Genomic DNA, 17,254 nt, shown 5'->3' with positions numbered 1-17,254 from the left:
TGTGCTTTTGAGTACATTATAACCCTGAATTAAAAATGAAGCCACATTACAAGCTGGCCTGTCCCTACATGCTATCCCTTCCACATCAAGTATCATCCTGTGACAAAGTCCAGGCAGCATGCCAATCCAACTCAAAGCCAGCCACTGAGATAGAATTAATGTCCTGGTGGAAGTGATTTCCCAACAACTCTCACATGGAAGAGTTGGGCTCGGGCAAATTATTAATATCTATGAGTCCTTTATTATAAAATTGTATTTATGACAATTGTTTTCAATAATATTACAAATAAACCTGATCTATCTTGAATCTCTTAGGAAGAATACCCCACGATCATCTCTCCCATCCATTCTGTACCAAAGATTTGCATCCACTAAGTGAAGAACCATGGACTAAATAAAGGAACGATTCACCCAACACTCAAAGGAAGGGCAGAGTTTTGACAAAGTGGCTCATATTTTTAATAAGGATTAAGCAGGAATATGAAGTGGAAACTTAAGGGTTCTTTGGAGAGTCAGTTGTGTGGGGTGGTGTTTTACTGAGGCAAACACGTGAAGGAGTGTTTTCCTGAAGTGGACACAGGTGAAGAACTAAGGCAGACTCGTGAAGGAACGTTTCACGGAAGCAGACACAGGAGAGAGGATGCTTTGCTAGAGAAGAAAACACATGAAAGGACACATGATGGATTCTTTGCTAACAACACACTTGCATTAGTCTGCCTTACGCTGTGTAGTTGAGTTCCATTTGTTTGGACTCTGAGGACTTGGGCTGACTGGATGCATGTGCTGAGGCAAGACCTGTCCTGAGGCAAGGGACATGGAGGACATGTGATGTTTGGAAGGTATAAATAGGACTCAGAGGAGTGATGGAGACAGAGCTTGGCTTGCAGGAACATCTAGCTGTGCAATGCTTGTGGGTCTCAGTCTTCACTGATCTTCGCTTCCCTGAGAGAGGCACAGTTGAGAACTTCTCTTGGTGTTCCTGCTAATTGTGCATGGAGGCCGGAGGGAGAGGTCAGTGGGTGTGTACAGGCACGGCTAGCTATTACACGGTACTGGGATCCAAACTGAGGTCTGTATGCTTCAGTGCAGTGAGTGCTCTTCCACTCTCTCCAGCCTGGGGAATGTCATGACCTCACACTACCGACTTTATTAAAAGTCAATGTCTGTCTTAGTCAGGGTTCTCTAGAGTCACAGAACTTATGGGTTAGTCTCAATATAGTAAGGACATTTCTTGATGACTTATAGTCTATAGTCCAACTCCCAACAATGGTCAGCAGCAGCTGTGAATGGAAATCCAAGGATCTAGTAGTTGCTCAGTCCCACACGGCAAGCAGGCCAAGAGAGAGGCCATCTTCCTTCTTCAAATATCCTTATATGGTCTCCAGCAGGTGTGGCCCAGACTAAAGGTGTGTATCACCATGCCTTTAATCCCAGATGACCTTGAATTTGAAGATATCCCTGTCTTAATCTTCTGGAATCCATAGCCACTATGCCTCAAGATCTCCATACCAAGATCCAGATCAGAAACTTCTATCTCCCAGCCTCCAGATTAGGATCACTGGTGAGCCTTCCAATTATGGATTGCAGTTCATTCCAGATATAGTCAAGTTGACAACCAGGAATAGCCACTACAATGTCCATGTCAATGTAGATACTAGAAAGCCTGTCAGAGAAATTGCAAAAGACCAGCAGCTATCTAAGCCTGAACCCGAAGCCTTGACAGAAGGCAACATTTGGATCTGACATAAGTTGGCTGCAGTGCTTTAACTGTTAGCCGTCAAGCAAGCTGTTTAGAGGTAAGGACTCATGCTAACTGTAAAATATAAATATCTTGCCCTCCATGAGATGTATTTGTGACAACATGACAGCTCCAGCTCACAGTTCCAACACTGGGAAAGGTGACTGTTTCTGAGATAACAAAATGAAAGTTCACAAAGCAGGGCTCAGTGGTGTACACCTGTACCCTCAGCACTTGGGAGCTGGAGGTAGGACGTTTGTCCTCAGCTACAAGATCTGCACATTACACTCCCTTCCCCAACTTAACAGTAATATGACTAGGGGTATTCTAGAATTCTTTCTAAAAGCAGAGTAAATTAGGCCTCAGGGTGGAAGAGAAACATTAAGTTTGATAAAGGATGCTGAAAGTTTCTTGTAAACACAAAAGTTAGCCACATTCTTCAGCATCCCCATAATCCATTTCTCTGCCAAACAGTTAGGGGTACTTCAAACAACTCATGGCTAAATATTCTCAATTGCATCTTTATTAACAAGAGATAATACACAAAATAGACACCAATAACTGACTTTGTGTTGAACCACCCATGTCGAGGTAGAGATAGAACACAATTTTGGCCTTTATGATCAGAGATCTATTTGCATTATAATTCTGTGTGTGTGCGCGTGTGTGGGTACAAACGTGGCATACATGTAGAGGTCAGAGAACAACCTGTCACTCAGGAGCTGTTCACTGGTCTGGTACTTGCAGATTTGGTGGAGCTGGTGAGCCTGAGCCTTAGGTATTTTTCTCTGCCTCCCCAGGGCTGGGATTACAAGCATACACCACTGACTGCGTCTGGCTGGCCTGCTTTCTCTTTAACATCCTTGCAAAGCAAGGCCTTCTCTGACTGAGCCAATCCCCCAAACCTGCATTGCGGTTCTAATCTCAGTCTGAATGCTCACACCATGGAGAGCCAGGTATCTGGTGCTTTTCTCCTGCCTGTCTGAGATGCTGACGTCACACAGTGTCCTGGAAGTCAGTCTGGAACACACTCACCGAGTCAGTGTCCCCAGACTATGCTCTCACAGTGGAGTGGTGTCAGCATTGTCTTTGCCATGTTTCCAGGCAAGGCAGGCTGAAGATCACAGCAGCAGCAGCAGCATGACACGTCGGAAGCCATCCTTACGGTCTTTAAAGAACCTTCAGTCTTAAGTGGTTTTGCTCTTGTATTTTTACCAAATGATACCCGCTGGGTACACAGTCTAGGTAACTAGATGTCTTAGATCTTTACAACTTTACTTTTGTAGCGTTAAACAGATCAGAATTAAATGACATACAATAGTAAAAAACACATCATATATCATAAATCATAAAAGGGACTTCTAGGTCTGAAAGTTCATGTTCAGCAAGGTAAGTGTGAAGCAGTCAACGACCATTAAAAGATGTAAGGTATAAGGAAATGTACGAAAATCCAACGTTTAACAACTGAATGAAAAACAGATTTATTATTAGGATTATGGGGACACAGATATTTGCATGCCCGGCAGATTTCCCTCTGTGCTGCAGATAAAGATAGAATATTTTTGTTTAAAACCAAGAAAATCTTAGATGGCAAAAACCAAATGCTGTAACTGCAATTATGGAGTTAAATTACTAATGATGTCACTACTAGAATCACTAGTAATTTAAGAACAGGGCTCTGGCTTTGAGAGGACCTACAGGGTGGGGCAACATACAAGAGACCAGAGGACTGGTGGCACATAGCTGGAGACCTCACTATGAACAAATGACTTTGTTTTTTTTTCTCTTCTTTCCGTCCTTCCTTCCTTCGTCTCTTTCTTGAGATCTTCTTGCTATGTAGCCTAGGATAGTCTCAAACTTTTTCATTTTGAGACAAAGCCTCATGTAGTGCAGACTGGTTTCAAACTTGCTATGTAGCTAATGCTATGAGGCTCTTGCCTCAGTCTCCTGAGTGCCAGGATTACAGGTGTGCACTACCATACTCGGCTGATCTTGAACTCTTGACCCCCCTGTCTCCACCACTCTCAGGTGCCAGCATTACAAGATGAGCCATAATGCAGACTCCACAAGACGCTTGAGAGGAAGAGAGTCAAACTCTTTTCAAATCATTAATTAGGATGGATGATTTTAACCCTAATCACAACTGGATGCTTTTGCTTGCTTGCTTTGTTTCTTGACTGTTGAGAAGACTTTGAGACTTCAGAAAAATTTATTAATGTCAGGGAGCAAGAAGGACAGATAAGATTTTCTATCTCTCGGTGACAAGGTGCTGGAAAGAACATGCTGTGTATGTGTCCAATCCTGACGAGTCACTGTCCTAGGAAAGAGGCCATGGGGTCATCCGGCCTCTGCCGTTTCATCCTGTAGGCCTCCATCTCCTCTTCTGTGGGCTCTCGGGTTTCATAGATGCTGTTGTAGGGCCGCTTCCGCTCGTCAATCTGCATGATCTCCTTCACGTGAAGAAGGCGAGCCTCCTCTGCATTCAGTGCCTGTGGCGAGATGTGAAAAATCAGCACCACGAATCTCCATCACACCGGAACACAAAAGGCTCCATGGAATAGAAATGTTCTATCAAAAACCCCACTGTCTGAAAGAATGGAGTCAGCCCCTGCACTGCGAAACAACAACCACTTACTATTTGGCTCATCTACTATTTTCCATAGAGTACAAAGTGTTCTATGACATTTTTTAAGAAGTTAAAGAAACTCTGTTAAGGGGCTGGCGAGATGGCTCAGTGCATAAAGGCAACTGCTGCCAAGCCGGATGACTCCAGTTTCATCTCCACAATCCACATGGTGGAAGGAGAGAACCAACTTGGGCCAGCTGTCTTCTGACCTCTGCATGAGTGTACACACACACACACACACACACACACACACACACACACACACACACACAGTCAGACTCACTCAATTGCCACTTATATGACCTGGGCAAACAATGCACACTCAGGGTGGTCTCCTCTGCAGGCAGGCAGGAACGGCAGCATCAGCCCCAAGTGCTCACTCCCCACCCCTGCCCCTGTTTGGCTTGCTGCTTGTCACTTTCCTGACTGAGATGTCACAAAGTACCTTTTTCAGTTTCTCCTGCTTCCGTTCCTCATCGTCGCTGTCAGAACTGCTCTTGCGGTGTTTCTTCTTCTTTTTCTTCTTCTTCTTCTCCTCTTTTAGTTTCTCCTGATGCAGCTGTGAAGGAGAATAAAAGGCTACGTGAGTAAAGAGCTCAGGCACGTTTCCACACCTGCTCAGGACTTAGTGATCCAGAGCAGACGATCACACACTGACCTCCATGAGGGTCTGAGGTTTCTTCACAGACTCTTCTCCAGTCGCATCATTTATAATACATTCCTCTGAATTCTGTGGGAAAAGAAATATAATTTGAGTTGAAGACTATAGTTATGAATCACTTGAAGAACAGGTTAGAATTTGAAACATGAGAAGATATGATTTATGCAGCCTGACTGTCTTATACCTTTAAAAACTAGAGGGCAAGGGCTATGGGTGTGTCTTAGTTGGTAGAGTCCCTGCTTAGCCTGCAAAGCCCTGGGCCCCATAGCTAGCACCTCCTAAAGCCAGGCCTGAGCACATGCATAACCAGCACAGTCAGAAGCTCAGGGGCACCGCTGGCCAGAGTGACTTCTCGGCTAGCCATGCCTACATGAAACCCCATCTCATCTCCTTACTCATCTCCTCCACAGAGAGAGAAAAGCTAGAGGGCAATACTCACAACACTCTCCTTCCCAGCTTCTCCAGTGCAGTAGGAATACTTAAAAAACGAGTGACAACATTTGTATCCCCAGCGGCCTTCTTTCCAGTAAGATCCCCAGATATGCTGTAGAGAGAGAGAGACAGAGGTTATCTGGAAAGGAGCCTGGGGTTAGAGACTCTTCCATCCCGCTGGCAGGAGTATAAAATGATGCAGCCACCTTGAATTTATTTCCATTGTTGGGTAAAACAGAGACAGAGGGTGGGTCAATGTCAAATGCTGGAAAGCTGGGCACTGTAGTTATAACGGTCTAAGTTCCATTCTCAAAAGCCAGGCATGATCCCAGCATGGAGACAGAATATTCAAGTTTGAGCCAGCCTGGGTAAAACCATGTCTCAATAAACTGACTCCCACCCCACAAACTCCCAAAAAAGTCTATGAAAAAATTTAGTATTTGATTCTCTTAAGGTGTGAAACATTTTAAACCTAAGGTTTTACTTTTAATAAGTGGTTTTGCTGAACAGTGCGTAGACCCTTGTTAGACTATATTATGCTGACAGTGTGTGAGGTCTGTTTGGCTCTTTCTACTCTACATAGTACAGCCACAGTTTGTAAGTTTATTGATCCTTGATGTTTAAAGTTTTGTTAGTTTAGGTTCACAACAAATGGGGTCAAGATTGTAGCTCAGTGGCAGACCATGGCTAAGCATGTCTGAGGCCCTGGGTTCACTCCCCAGCACCAAAAATACATGTGTGTGTGTGTGTGTGTGTGTGTGCGTGCTTTATGATGTAATGCTCTAAGGGACACAGTATCATCTACTATATATTCTTGCCAAAAATTTAGGCTCTACTAAATCTGGGCTTTGGCCCTCAATCCTTGTTTTAAGGCATGTAGGGAACAGGGGGAGATTATGATCCTGTTAGGAAACAGGCGGATGCAGAGCAGGAGACAGTTTCCATGCCAGACTTGGTCAGTGATCAATACAGGCTTAACTTGAGAAGGATCAGAGGATAATGTGCTCACACACAAGGCTGATGAGCCTGAGTGGATTCCTGGGATGCACACAACAGTGGACGGAGGAAGTCAACTCTAACTTAACCCCTGCACATGTGCACGCTCGTTTTTAGAAGACGTGCTTGAGTGAAATGTCATACCTGTGATTTCCAAATATTTCTGCCGAAAACTATTAAATACAACTTGCAAGTGTGTATATTCAAACCCAGACAAAGTATAAATGGTACAACATACAAAAACTGTGTTGATTCTGGATAAGCATGCAGATGAAATAATATTGTTTTTCACTTCAGAAAACAGATCATAAAGCAAAGCTAAACTGTCAGCAGCAGCAGCAGCAAAGAGAAGCCGATGGTCAGCCTGTCTCATCTCAAGTACGTGAGAGAGAAATAGCCCAGAGCCCAGCGAGCACTGACCGTGTGGTTATTGATCTTCACGTCTTCCTCGTACTTGGAGCAGGCGACAGCCCGCTCCTGACCTTTAATGACTGTGCCATGCCTGGAGTACTCCACGTAGTCTTCTGTCTGGGCTAAGAGCAGCTCAGCTGGAGGGGCGTCCAGGTGTTCTTGGCCACCGTACTAAAGGACATTGAGCATTTTAAAACACATTTTATAACCAAACTTTTATATCAAATCTTTATGGTAAATAAGAAGTTTCCCTTGTTAGTTATCTGGTAGTTTCAAGATGGCCAGAGATTTTTGTGTGCACATGCCTGATATTCTTTGCCTCACAACTTTACTGTTTCCCCATCAAGAGATGGAGCCAATTTCTCCATCCCTGGAGTTTGGATGTGTGGAAGCTAGAAAATGTGACGAAAGCAAAGGTGTGTTTTGTACATGGGGACATACTTTGTGGCCTTGCCCTGGAGCCCTCAGAAAGCATTTTAGAATGCTGGGCTGGGATTGAGAAAGCAAGACTGTGATGTAGATGTGAGCTGTGCTGGTTCAGGGACCCACTGCCATAACAACGTGTGAGAAAGAGCAGGCATTTATCTTAGCACTCCATCTTGGAGGGTTGTGAGTGATGCAAAAGTCTGCACCAACTGAGTTGCCAGAAGGACAGGAAGAGAAGCCTCATAGGTTAAAAGGGGCTCTCCATACTGCACACCAAGCTTAATGCCTCTAACGTGGTAGGTAAAGGTTTCTTAGCCTTACCTTTTCCAGGATGCTTTCCTTCTGCTGCTCTTTGAAGTCTTCTTTTTTGACTTTGAAGGACTTATACAGCAGCTCTAGTTTTGTCGGATCTGCCTGGAGATGCACTTCAGACCCCTTGTCGTAGGCTTCCCAAGCAAACACTAGAAGAATTCAAAGTGTCTCAATGAGTTGATAGCTCCCTGTGGTTTTGCATTTTTAAAGCAAGCTTTAAGTAGCCACCATCCATCTCCTATCTCCCTCTTTTCTTTCTGTCTGCTGGCTTTTTCTGAGACAGTTGCCTTAAGCTTGTAGCAATCTTCCTGCTTTGGTGTCCCAGGTAGTAGGGTCATAGACATATGCCATCATGCCTGTTTTCAGATCTCCAGTTTCCTTTTTTACATTTATTTATCTGCATGTGCAAATGCTCATGCCACAGAACACATGAGAGGTCAGAGGACACCTCGAGTCTCTCTATTTACCGTGTGGATGCTGGGGGCAGAACTCTGGTATCAAGCCTGACAGCAGGCACCCTGAGCCATCCTGCTGGTCCTCATCCCTAAAGTCTAAATAAAAGGCCTTGGTATAGAACAAACACTTACGTTGTGTTTGAGCCATGGAGATGGTATCTCCTGTGTATCGAACAAAGTTATCTCCAGCGTAGCTCACTCTGAAAGCACAGTTGTTAGAGACTGTTTTAAGAAAAACTCATTTATAAAATCAAATTAGAAAGCACAGAACCCTTTACACCAAAGTCAGTAAGTTTAACTGGATACTTACTCATCTGGATTCTTTCCTGCGTTGGCGTAAGGATTCTCTCTCATCGCTCTGGTTTTTGGATCATAATAGGCAGAATTTGGATCTAAATTTCTCAAATACTGAAAGGAAAAATATTTGAAGACTGTGTTACCACTGATTTATAGCAAGAAAGGGCTCAGTTGGGCAGAGGAGTAGGCTCTGATTAACCAAGAGTACGTGTAGGTCCTGTACAAGGAGAAGCTGACATTGCCGGCCTTCCAAGTACCTCTGATTACACTAATCAAACCACACACAGACACTGCACAGGCAGGGCAAGTGCGGAACCTCTATCTCTCAGAGCCGGAGGTCAGGCTAACGTGACTTACTTTTGCAATATCTTCTCGAATCCGGAGGTTGCGAACAGTAATGCGTCTCTTAGAGTCGAAATTCTGCCCAGGCATGTCAATGTCATCCGCATATTTGTCTTCATCTTCATCCTCACTGTTATGATCCTTTTCCTGAAAGGAAGAGTTGGGGACAAGAAAACTGAGCAAGAGGACGCAGCACTGAGGTCTTGTTTTCGCTCCCCTTTAAACAAAGGCTCATTGTGTGACTTAAAGTTATCACATGACCACGATTACTGCGAGCCAGTGGAGCTAGGAGAGCTTGCAGCCAGAAAGGACGAGCACGCCTCACCATCTGCGAGTTGGGTTCCTCTTCTCCCCACTGGTGTTTCGGAGAGTTCTGCATCAGAAGGAAAACAACTGTAAATCCTTTTCATTTAATTTAGATTACTTCAAATTTAAAAAACATGCTATAAGTGGGTATATGTGAGAAGTTTGCTGTGTGCTTAGCACGCACCAGACCCTGAGTCTAACTCCTAGCACTGAAGGGAAGGGAAGGAGGGGGAGGAAGGGAAGGTTGGCTGGTTCATTTCAACAACACGCTCTAATACTTCACACCTGACCCAAGCACATACACTCTGACACAGTAGCTACTGTGAACTACTTTATTGATGTAGAATGTGTTTCATATGTACGTGTCTGTGGGGGTGCATGCACATGCGTGTGTGTTCCCTTGGAGGGCAGAAGAGAACACTGAGTTGCTTGGATCTGGGGTCTCAGACAGCTGTAAGCTGCCTGACGTGTGTGCTGGGAACGGAGCTCAAGTGCTCTGTAAGAGCAAGCGGTGCTCCTAACCACGGAGCCAGCTCTGTGGCCTCCTGGGACAAGATTATAATCATACAAAGCTTGAGAAGACTAAAGAACCCGGAGGTCCTCACTTCCATGTGGTTCAGGCTTTGGCTCCATCACACTCACTAAGCCTGACTAGTTCCTTTCTAGTTATTACTGGGCCAGTGCATGCCACTGTACACATGTCGGGGTCAGAGGACAAGTCCATCAAGGCAGTTCTCCTCTGCCACCTCATGTGGGCGCTGCGACTCAGACCAAATCCATGCAACTGCCTTTTCCCACTGGGCCATCTCACTGGCCCCTAACCTTGCTAGGTTTCTAAAAATCAAGTTCAAATAGAAAATGCTGTCAGAATGTTTGCAACCCAGGTTCAAACCCCAACACAACACATATGCAAAATAGTAAAACCAAAAAAACCACACCACCACCAACCACCAAAATACAAAACCAAAAAAACCAACCAACCAACTACACAAAAAAATACCATGAATTTATGGATCTTTTTCTAAAGTGGTCTTCTATTTCTTTCATGTATCACTAAAATATATGACAGTGAATATTGTTAAGAAGGTCTGAATAAATGCTACTTTAAGAGGGAAGCCTGCATGTACACAGTGCACTCCTGTGACTCCAGTGCTCAGGAGACGGAGATAGGAAGTTCAGTTCCAACCTAACTAGAGACACATAACGTGAATTCTTGCTCTAATTTCCACTTCGTTGTTTTAAGCAGTGGTCCCCAACCTTCTGAATGCTGTGACCCTTTGATACAGTTCCTCATGTTGTGGTGACCCCCAACCATTAAATAATTTTTGTTGCTACTTCATAATTGCACTTTTGCTACTGTTATGAAACATAATATAAATATCTGTGTTTTCCAATGGTCTTAGGTGACCCCTGTGAACCAACTGTTTGACCCCCAAAAGGGGTCATGACCCAGAGGTTGAGAACCACTGTTTTAAAAAGTCTGAATATTTTGCTTGACTATATCTTGTATCTTTACTTACAGCTTGCTCCACTAATTTTCCAGAGGCTAACTCTTCTTGCAGTTTCTGTGCTTTCAATGTTCGTTTTGCCTAAAAAAAAAGACATTTACTTACAACATTCAGATGGCCATTTAAATTGTACATACTTAAAGTGGGTGATTTTAGTGCTTTCAGAAATGGTCCTCTTGGGAGGCAGAGGCAGGTGGATTTCTGAGTTCGAGGCCAGCCTGGTCTACAAAGTGAGTTCCAGGACTGCCAGGGCTATACAGAGAAACCCTGTCTCAAAAACCAAAAAAAAAAAAAAAAAAAAAGAAAAAGAAAAAGAAATGGCACTTAGAGCTAGCTGTAGGATATTGGATCTCAAAGAAGGAGGAGGAAGAAGAGGAAGAGGAGGAGGAGGGGAAAGGACAGGCAGGTTTATAGAGAGTTAACCTCTTGCATGAACAAGCCTAGATGTAACTGCAGAGAGAGCCCCAACAACACTGGCAGGCACTGCTGACTCACAGTGGCTGGCTGACCAATCTCCAGCAGGGTCAGGTCTCTGTCTGTATGCTTCAACGCTCAGAAAAACATGACATCTAGATGCTTATATGCTGTCCCGTGATCTGGCCAGGCATGCTGACACATGTCCATATTCCTAGTACAGGAATCAACTATTCCAATCAGCTATTCTTATATGGGATGTGAGACAACTATAAAGCATCCTTAGACACAAGCTGCAGCTTAGGGATGAAGACTTCAGAACTTCTAAAAGCCAGAATCAGCTGTGTGTGGTGATGTCACACCTTTCTTTAATCCTGGCACTCAGGAGGCAGCTAGGCCTCTGTGAGTTTTAGTCTAGCCTGATCTGCATAGTGAGATCTAGGCAAACTAGGGTTACATGATGAGACTGCCACAAAAAACCAAGTAAATAGAACATCTGGATGTCAGTCTGTTCTTACAGGTCTAGTGTCTTTGGTCACACTGGAACTAAAGACTCAAGAAACTGCTGCCAGCCGGGTGTGGTGGTACTTGCCTTTAATCACAGTATCTGGGAGGCAGATGCAAGAGTTCAAGGCCAGCCTGGTCTCCACAACAAGTTCTAAGACAGTTAGCACTACATAGAAAGACCTTGTTTCAGGGGATGGGGAGGGGGTGAGGGATACACTGCTGCCAAGTAGGGCCACCACAGCACTTTCACCATTGAATTAGACATGCTACATAAGAAATGGCACCATCTTCAGAGCACCCCAAGATGTGCAAAAGCGCTGTCAGGTTAGAGACACAGCAGAATGGATCTTCTCTAGGGAGTAGAAAGCAGGGGACTAGCTTACCAGATCAACCTTGGCGTATTCCTCGACAATCTTCATGTGCTCTTCCGGATTGTAGCCATTCCAGCGGTCTCTCTTCCCATCATAGTCAAACATTAGCTGGGGCTGGACGTGCTCGTCTGGAGCAATGTTAGTTCCTGTGAATTTAGCTCCAACCCGCCTCGGTCTCTGAAAGACAGCAGATCTTTCCCTAAGAACTTGCAGCACAGAGAAGACTTCCTGCAACTTTTACAGAGTTGGCGCAGACACACCGTGGCATTTTTAGTGTCTTTAATTATCAGGCAGACTTTGGACAGGAAACTGTAATGATACCAGACTAAATTCAAGCAAATTCATTTTTATTTTTCTAAAACAACTTTAGGAAATAGAAGTTTTCCATCAAGGGGAAAACAAAAGGCTAGCTGACGTTTTCCCACCAGGACTGGAGTAAACTTACCTCAAAGCAATCTTTCCTCTTGTGTGTCATGGCTCCACAATTCTCACATGCACCTTTGCGGTACTTGGTAGTTATAGAATTCTGTTCAAGGACAGAAAAGAACAAAACAAACTTCTTATCAGAGGTAACTTTGGCTCTTACTATCTTGTCTACTAAAACACTTTATTTGATAAAAGGAAGACCAGGGGCTTGAGAGATGGCTCAGAGGTTAAGAGCACTGTCTGCTGTTTCAGAGGTCCTGAGTCAATTCTCAGCAACCACATGGTGGCTCAAAACCATCTGTAATGGGATCTGGGGTCCTTTTCTGGCCTGTCGGAATACATGCAGGCAGAACACTGTATGCTGTATACTTAATAAATATAAATCTTTAAAATAAGGAAGACCAGGTAGCCTTCATGTTCTGAGATGACCAAGTTTAAAGGTTTTAATAATATAAAAGAAGAAATAAGAAAAGACTGGAACTAACACTGTATACACTGTGAATTTCAACACCAGGGTCACACAACACCTTCCTACTTTAAACAGCATCTCATCAAAGTTCTTAAGTTCTTCATAAAAAAACCTCCACTGGCAAAAGGGCACACAGGCTGCCACCCACATACCTCCTTTACGCCTCGCTTGTACCATTCCCCAGATGAACTGAACTGCTTCTGTTTCTCTGGCTGTGGTCTCTGATGCTTTAAAGTGGGTCTCTTTGATGGATCAATGTACCATGGAACCGAAGAAATATACTGAGGAATATGAGGGTTGATATCTCTGTAATAAAATTTAAGTGAAATTGTGAAGAAGGAAGTTTGAAAATGGCATTTTAACCACAAAGGTAGTGAGCACAGAGGCTAAGAACAGAAACCCTGCCGTGGGATGGAGAGGGAAGACGGTTGCTATCTCCATTAGCAGAAGAACTAAGAATAAAGATGTACGATGTCATATTACACCGAGGAACTTTCTAATAGAGATGCGGAGACTAAGGTACAATTGGAAGGAGACGGAGGAAGGGGTTAGCGAGCTCCCTCCATCAGAGCTGAAAGTTAAACTAGTGCACACAGCCAACTGAGTAAAGCAATCACAGAGGCATTATAATTCAGAGACGTGAAAAATTCAAAATAAGAGCATGGAAAAGTAGCCACTTTAGGCTGGGGGCAGAAAAAAGGTAAAAAAGGGCAACTGCTAGTCACTATGAGCTCTTTAGTAGCATTTGTCTACTAAACTACATACTTATGAGTCTGAGGAGACAAGAAAGAAGAACACACATTCTGTGAACAGTAAAGGACAACCCCTACCAAAGCAAAGGGTGGGCCCCTGATGAACTGGGGGTGGATTTTTAAACACATCAGCAAGACAAGACTTACTTTCCTTCTTCATCGACCTCTGCAGGAGCATTGCCCAGTTTTCTCTGTTCTTCTAGCTCCTTCTTCTTCCTCCAGTCCTCTCGGGTCATCTTTTTCGGCTCCTCCAAACTCATCTCCTTTGATCCCGTCATGGGTGTCGCACTAACTGGGTCCACAGCGGTCGCCGACATGGTGAACTGGTTTCCTCTAAAAAAGGGAAGTTTGTACAGTAATGGAGGTCTCCTGGAATACACCCTGACACTACTGAACGGGGTCTGAGCATGGTGAGCTTTACCAGGGTCTCTCTTGCTTACACTTTTTTTCTCCCTCTTACTTCACAAACTTTTTTTTTTTTTTTTGGTTTTTGAGACAGGGTTTCTCTGTGTATCCCTGGCTATCCTGGAACTCATTTTGTAGACCAGGCTGGCTTTGAACTCAGAAATCCGCCTGCCTCTGCCTCCCAAGTGCTGGGATTAAAGGCGTGCGCCACCACGCATGGATACTTCACAAACTTTTTATGGTGTTGTGATCAAAACTGGGTCCTTGCTGCACTAACAGCATTCTCCAGTCTCCTATGTTCTTATTCTTTCAAAGTGCCTATAAAGGAGGGTTTCTTTCCATTTTATTTATTTGTTTTGTGTGCAGCCGTGTGGAAGGGTGCGGTAAGGACCGAGAGTGCCATAAACTCTATGGGAAGGTCTGTAGCGGGATTTGGCTTCTTCGTGGGTTCTTTCCTCTCCTTCCTTCTCCATCCCCTTTCTTTTACCCTTTCAACCCCCTATCAACAGATATAAGAGAGAAAAGGAGAGAGAGGAAAGGAAAGAGATCCCTGAAGAGAGCCAGGAGTCAGAAGGGGAGAGGTTATCGTTAGCATACTTCCTGCTGATTGGGGCACTGAGTTCCTTGGGGCAAGTTTGATCTTTGCTGTCAGGATATCTGATTTTTTTTTTTTCTTGTCTGCACAAGATTACCTAACAAACCTCAACCCCCAACAATCAACAACAACCCACCCCACTTCTTGGGGCTCTAGCATTTATTTACCCTTAAGGCCAAGTCCCCAGAATTCCAAATGTCATATGAACACAGCAATTACCTGCAGTTGCTGGCAAAGCCTCTGCTAGGGCATGAAGCAAATCAGTCAGCTACTGCAACAGTCTGAAGCAGCCCTACATGGGATTAAAATGATAACATATTCTTATAATATTTCTATGTTTTTAAAAGAAACCAGAACTCCAAAATTATCACTACAGAGGTCAGAGATCAACTTGTAGGAGTTGGTTCTCCCCCAATCACCACGTGGGTCCCAGGGATCAAACTCAGGTCATCAGGTCGGCAGCAAGTGCCTTTACCTGCTGAGCCATCTCACTGGTTCTAACGGTTTTCCTTATTCAAAAGGCTTTACAAACTGGGCACTGGAATATACAACCTAATCCTAGCACCTGGAGAGCAGAGGGATGTGGATATTCTGGAGTTGGAGGCTAGTCTGGAACTAGGTTGGTCTACGTATTGAATCCACAGCTAGCCATGGCTATATAGTGAGACCTTGTCTCAAAAAGAAAAAAAAAAATCTTTACGTATTCTTAGTGACAATTCTCTCAACACTCCAATTTGTAAGCAGAGAAAGCCATGTATATAAAATTCTAAGGAGCTGGAGAGATGGCTCAGTGGTTAAGAACACTGACTATTCTTCCAAAGGTCCTGAGTTCAAATCCCAGCATTACAACCATGTGTAATGAGATCTGATGCCCTCTTGTGGTGTGTCTGAAGACAGCTACAGTGTACTTACATATAACAATAAATAAATCTTTAAAAAAAATTCAAAGACTTTCATACAGATGTTCCTAAATTAGCCCTCCTGCATGTCTCAAACTTTTCTTCCACAGCAAAAAAACAAAAAACAAACAAACAAAAAATAAATAAATAAAAAAAACAGAGCGCATCACTGTTCCCCTTGAAGGCCCAATGCCTTAAGAATTACCAAAGTTCAGGGCTGGGGATGAAGCCTCAGTTGACAGAGTGTTTGCCTAGCATGCACAGAAGTTTGATTGCCAGTGCAACAAAAACTAGGCCTGGTGGTGCATACTTGATATCCAGCAATCTGATGTGAATATAGGACCAGAAGATCGAGGTCTCCCTTGCATATATAAAGAGTTCAAGACATGAGACCTTGTCAGAAAGAAATATAGATGGGTCCTTCTACATTCAGGGATGCCTAACATATCTAGTTCTCTCTGTCTCTGTCTCACACACACAAACACACACCACAAAATCACCCATATTCATAGTGTGCCTATTTTTACACCTCTGCTCTGCACTCCTCTGCCCTGGTCACTGACTGCATTTCCATTCCTGACCATTCCAATGAAAGCCACCACGACATTAACCAAGTGAATAACCATCAGCATCTAAGTTCACTGAACACCTTTCAGTCACATGCCTTCCTTTGTCCGAGATTCTCATTCCTTGGCTTCTATAACATGTTACTGGTTTTCTGTGAACGCCTCTCCTGTTCTCGGCTCCTCTGCAGGCTCATCTATTTGCACACATTTATTTAGAGGTTGATTCCTTACGGTGCAGCAAGAGCCTCACTCACCACTCTAAACAATACCAGTGCCAAGATTCAGGAGGGACAGTAGGGGTTCCATACTATCTCTCTGCCCCAGACTTTTCATTTGATCTTCAAATCTACACAACCAACTGTATACATGACATTCACACCCAGAACACTAAGTATTTATCCACAGCATTCCTTAAACTCCATGACTTTCCTGTGAAATTGAGTCTGCCTCCATCTCCCGAGTACTGGCTTTATAGGCATATGCCACCATAGAGGTCTGTGTATGGGGCAGGCGAGACGGTTCACCTACTGCTCCTGTAGACAACCCGAACTCAGTTCTCAGCATCTATGTCAGGTGGCTCACAACTGTCCTTAACTCCAGCTACAGGGATTCCAAGACTGCACACGTTCTTACAAGGGCAAACCCACCTACCTACTTATACACATAATTAAAATAAAATAGACATAAAAATAAAAATAGAAGTGTTAGAAATCCGTGGTAGTCTATACTAGAGGCACTGATTTAATCATCTTCATTTTAACATTTACCATTTCTTTAATTTACCATGCAGACCGTCACCAAATCTTTACAACCACCCTATTTTATGGCGAGGAAACAAGTTTGGGGCGGGGGGTTAACACCTTCAGACAACAAGACATTAGTGAGAGACGACAGATCGCAAACCCAAGCCTGACTTTACTGTTGGTCCTTCAACCTCTGTTACAAACCACAGACACTGGAGTGCAGGTCTGTCACATTCAAGATTAAGAAGGACTGAAGTGTTTTGTCACTAGGTTCCACTGCTCTGCAGAGGGTCCGGCTCTCTCCGAGTTAGAACTTTAACAGCTCCCACTCACTGATGCAATACGGACATTCTAATTTGGCCCTCACATAATAAGATAATCTCCACCTAACGGAAAAAACTGAACCTCAAAGGAACTCTTTTGGGGACAGAGGACTCAGCTTCGGTACGGGCTGCTCAGGATGTCCGGCCCACGTTGACCAGGACTTTTCCTTGAGGAGTCTCCTCCCGGGTCCACCGTTCCACGACGGCTCATCACCGCGAGGACTCACTGCAGGGGATTCCCCCGAGGTCCCCAGTTCGTCTGCTCAATCTAAGA

General features: G+C 44.1%; 1 protein-coding gene across 1 annotated transcript; it reads right to left on the bottom strand.

Moving 5' to 3' along the window:
• Positions 1 to 3,194: 3,194 nt before the first annotated feature.
• On the bottom strand, positions 3,195 to 14,742 carry Slu7 (SLU7 homolog, splicing factor). Its single transcript, XM_021175789.2, has 16 exons — positions 14,669 to 14,742; positions 13,597 to 13,782; positions 12,850 to 13,003; positions 12,248 to 12,328; positions 11,815 to 11,979; positions 10,523 to 10,591; positions 9,022 to 9,069; positions 8,712 to 8,843; positions 8,368 to 8,465; positions 8,190 to 8,257; positions 7,612 to 7,751; positions 6,874 to 7,035; positions 5,465 to 5,569; positions 5,023 to 5,094; positions 4,810 to 4,923; positions 3,195 to 4,227 (listed from the first exon to the last, which is right to left on the bottom strand). Exons 2-16 carry the CDS (start codon positions 13,764 to 13,766, stop codon positions 4,048 to 4,050), a joined length of 1,758 nt encoding a protein of 585 aa, XP_021031448.1. The 5' UTR covers positions 13,767 to 13,782; positions 14,669 to 14,742; the 3' UTR covers positions 3,195 to 4,047.
• Positions 14,743 to 17,254: the final 2,512 nt, after the last annotated feature.

This window comes from Mus caroli, chromosome 11 (assembly GCF_900094665.2).
Source record: "Mus caroli chromosome 11, CAROLI_EIJ_v1.1, whole genome shotgun sequence".
In the NCBI taxonomy this organism is placed as follows: domain Eukaryota; kingdom Metazoa; phylum Chordata; class Mammalia; order Rodentia; family Muridae; genus Mus; species Mus caroli.
The sequence above is the reverse complement of the archived record's forward strand: the minus strand, read 5'-3'. Positions and strand labels throughout refer to the sequence as shown.

Excerpts from the sequence above, each read along its gene's own strand:
- Slu7 (XM_021175789.2), bottom strand. The coding sequence starts at position 13,766 with ATGTCGGCGACCGCTGTGGACCCAGTTAGTGCGACACCCATGACGGGA. Across the intron at positions 8,844-9,021 it reads AGGAACCCAACTCGCAGATG|GAAAAGGATCATAACAGTGA; the intron begins GTGAGGCGTGCT and ends TCTTCCTTTCAG. Across the intron at positions 7,752-8,189 it reads CTCCATGGCTCAAACACAAC|TGTTTGCTTGGGAAGCCTAC; the intron begins GTAAGTGTTTGT and ends GAATTCTTCTAG.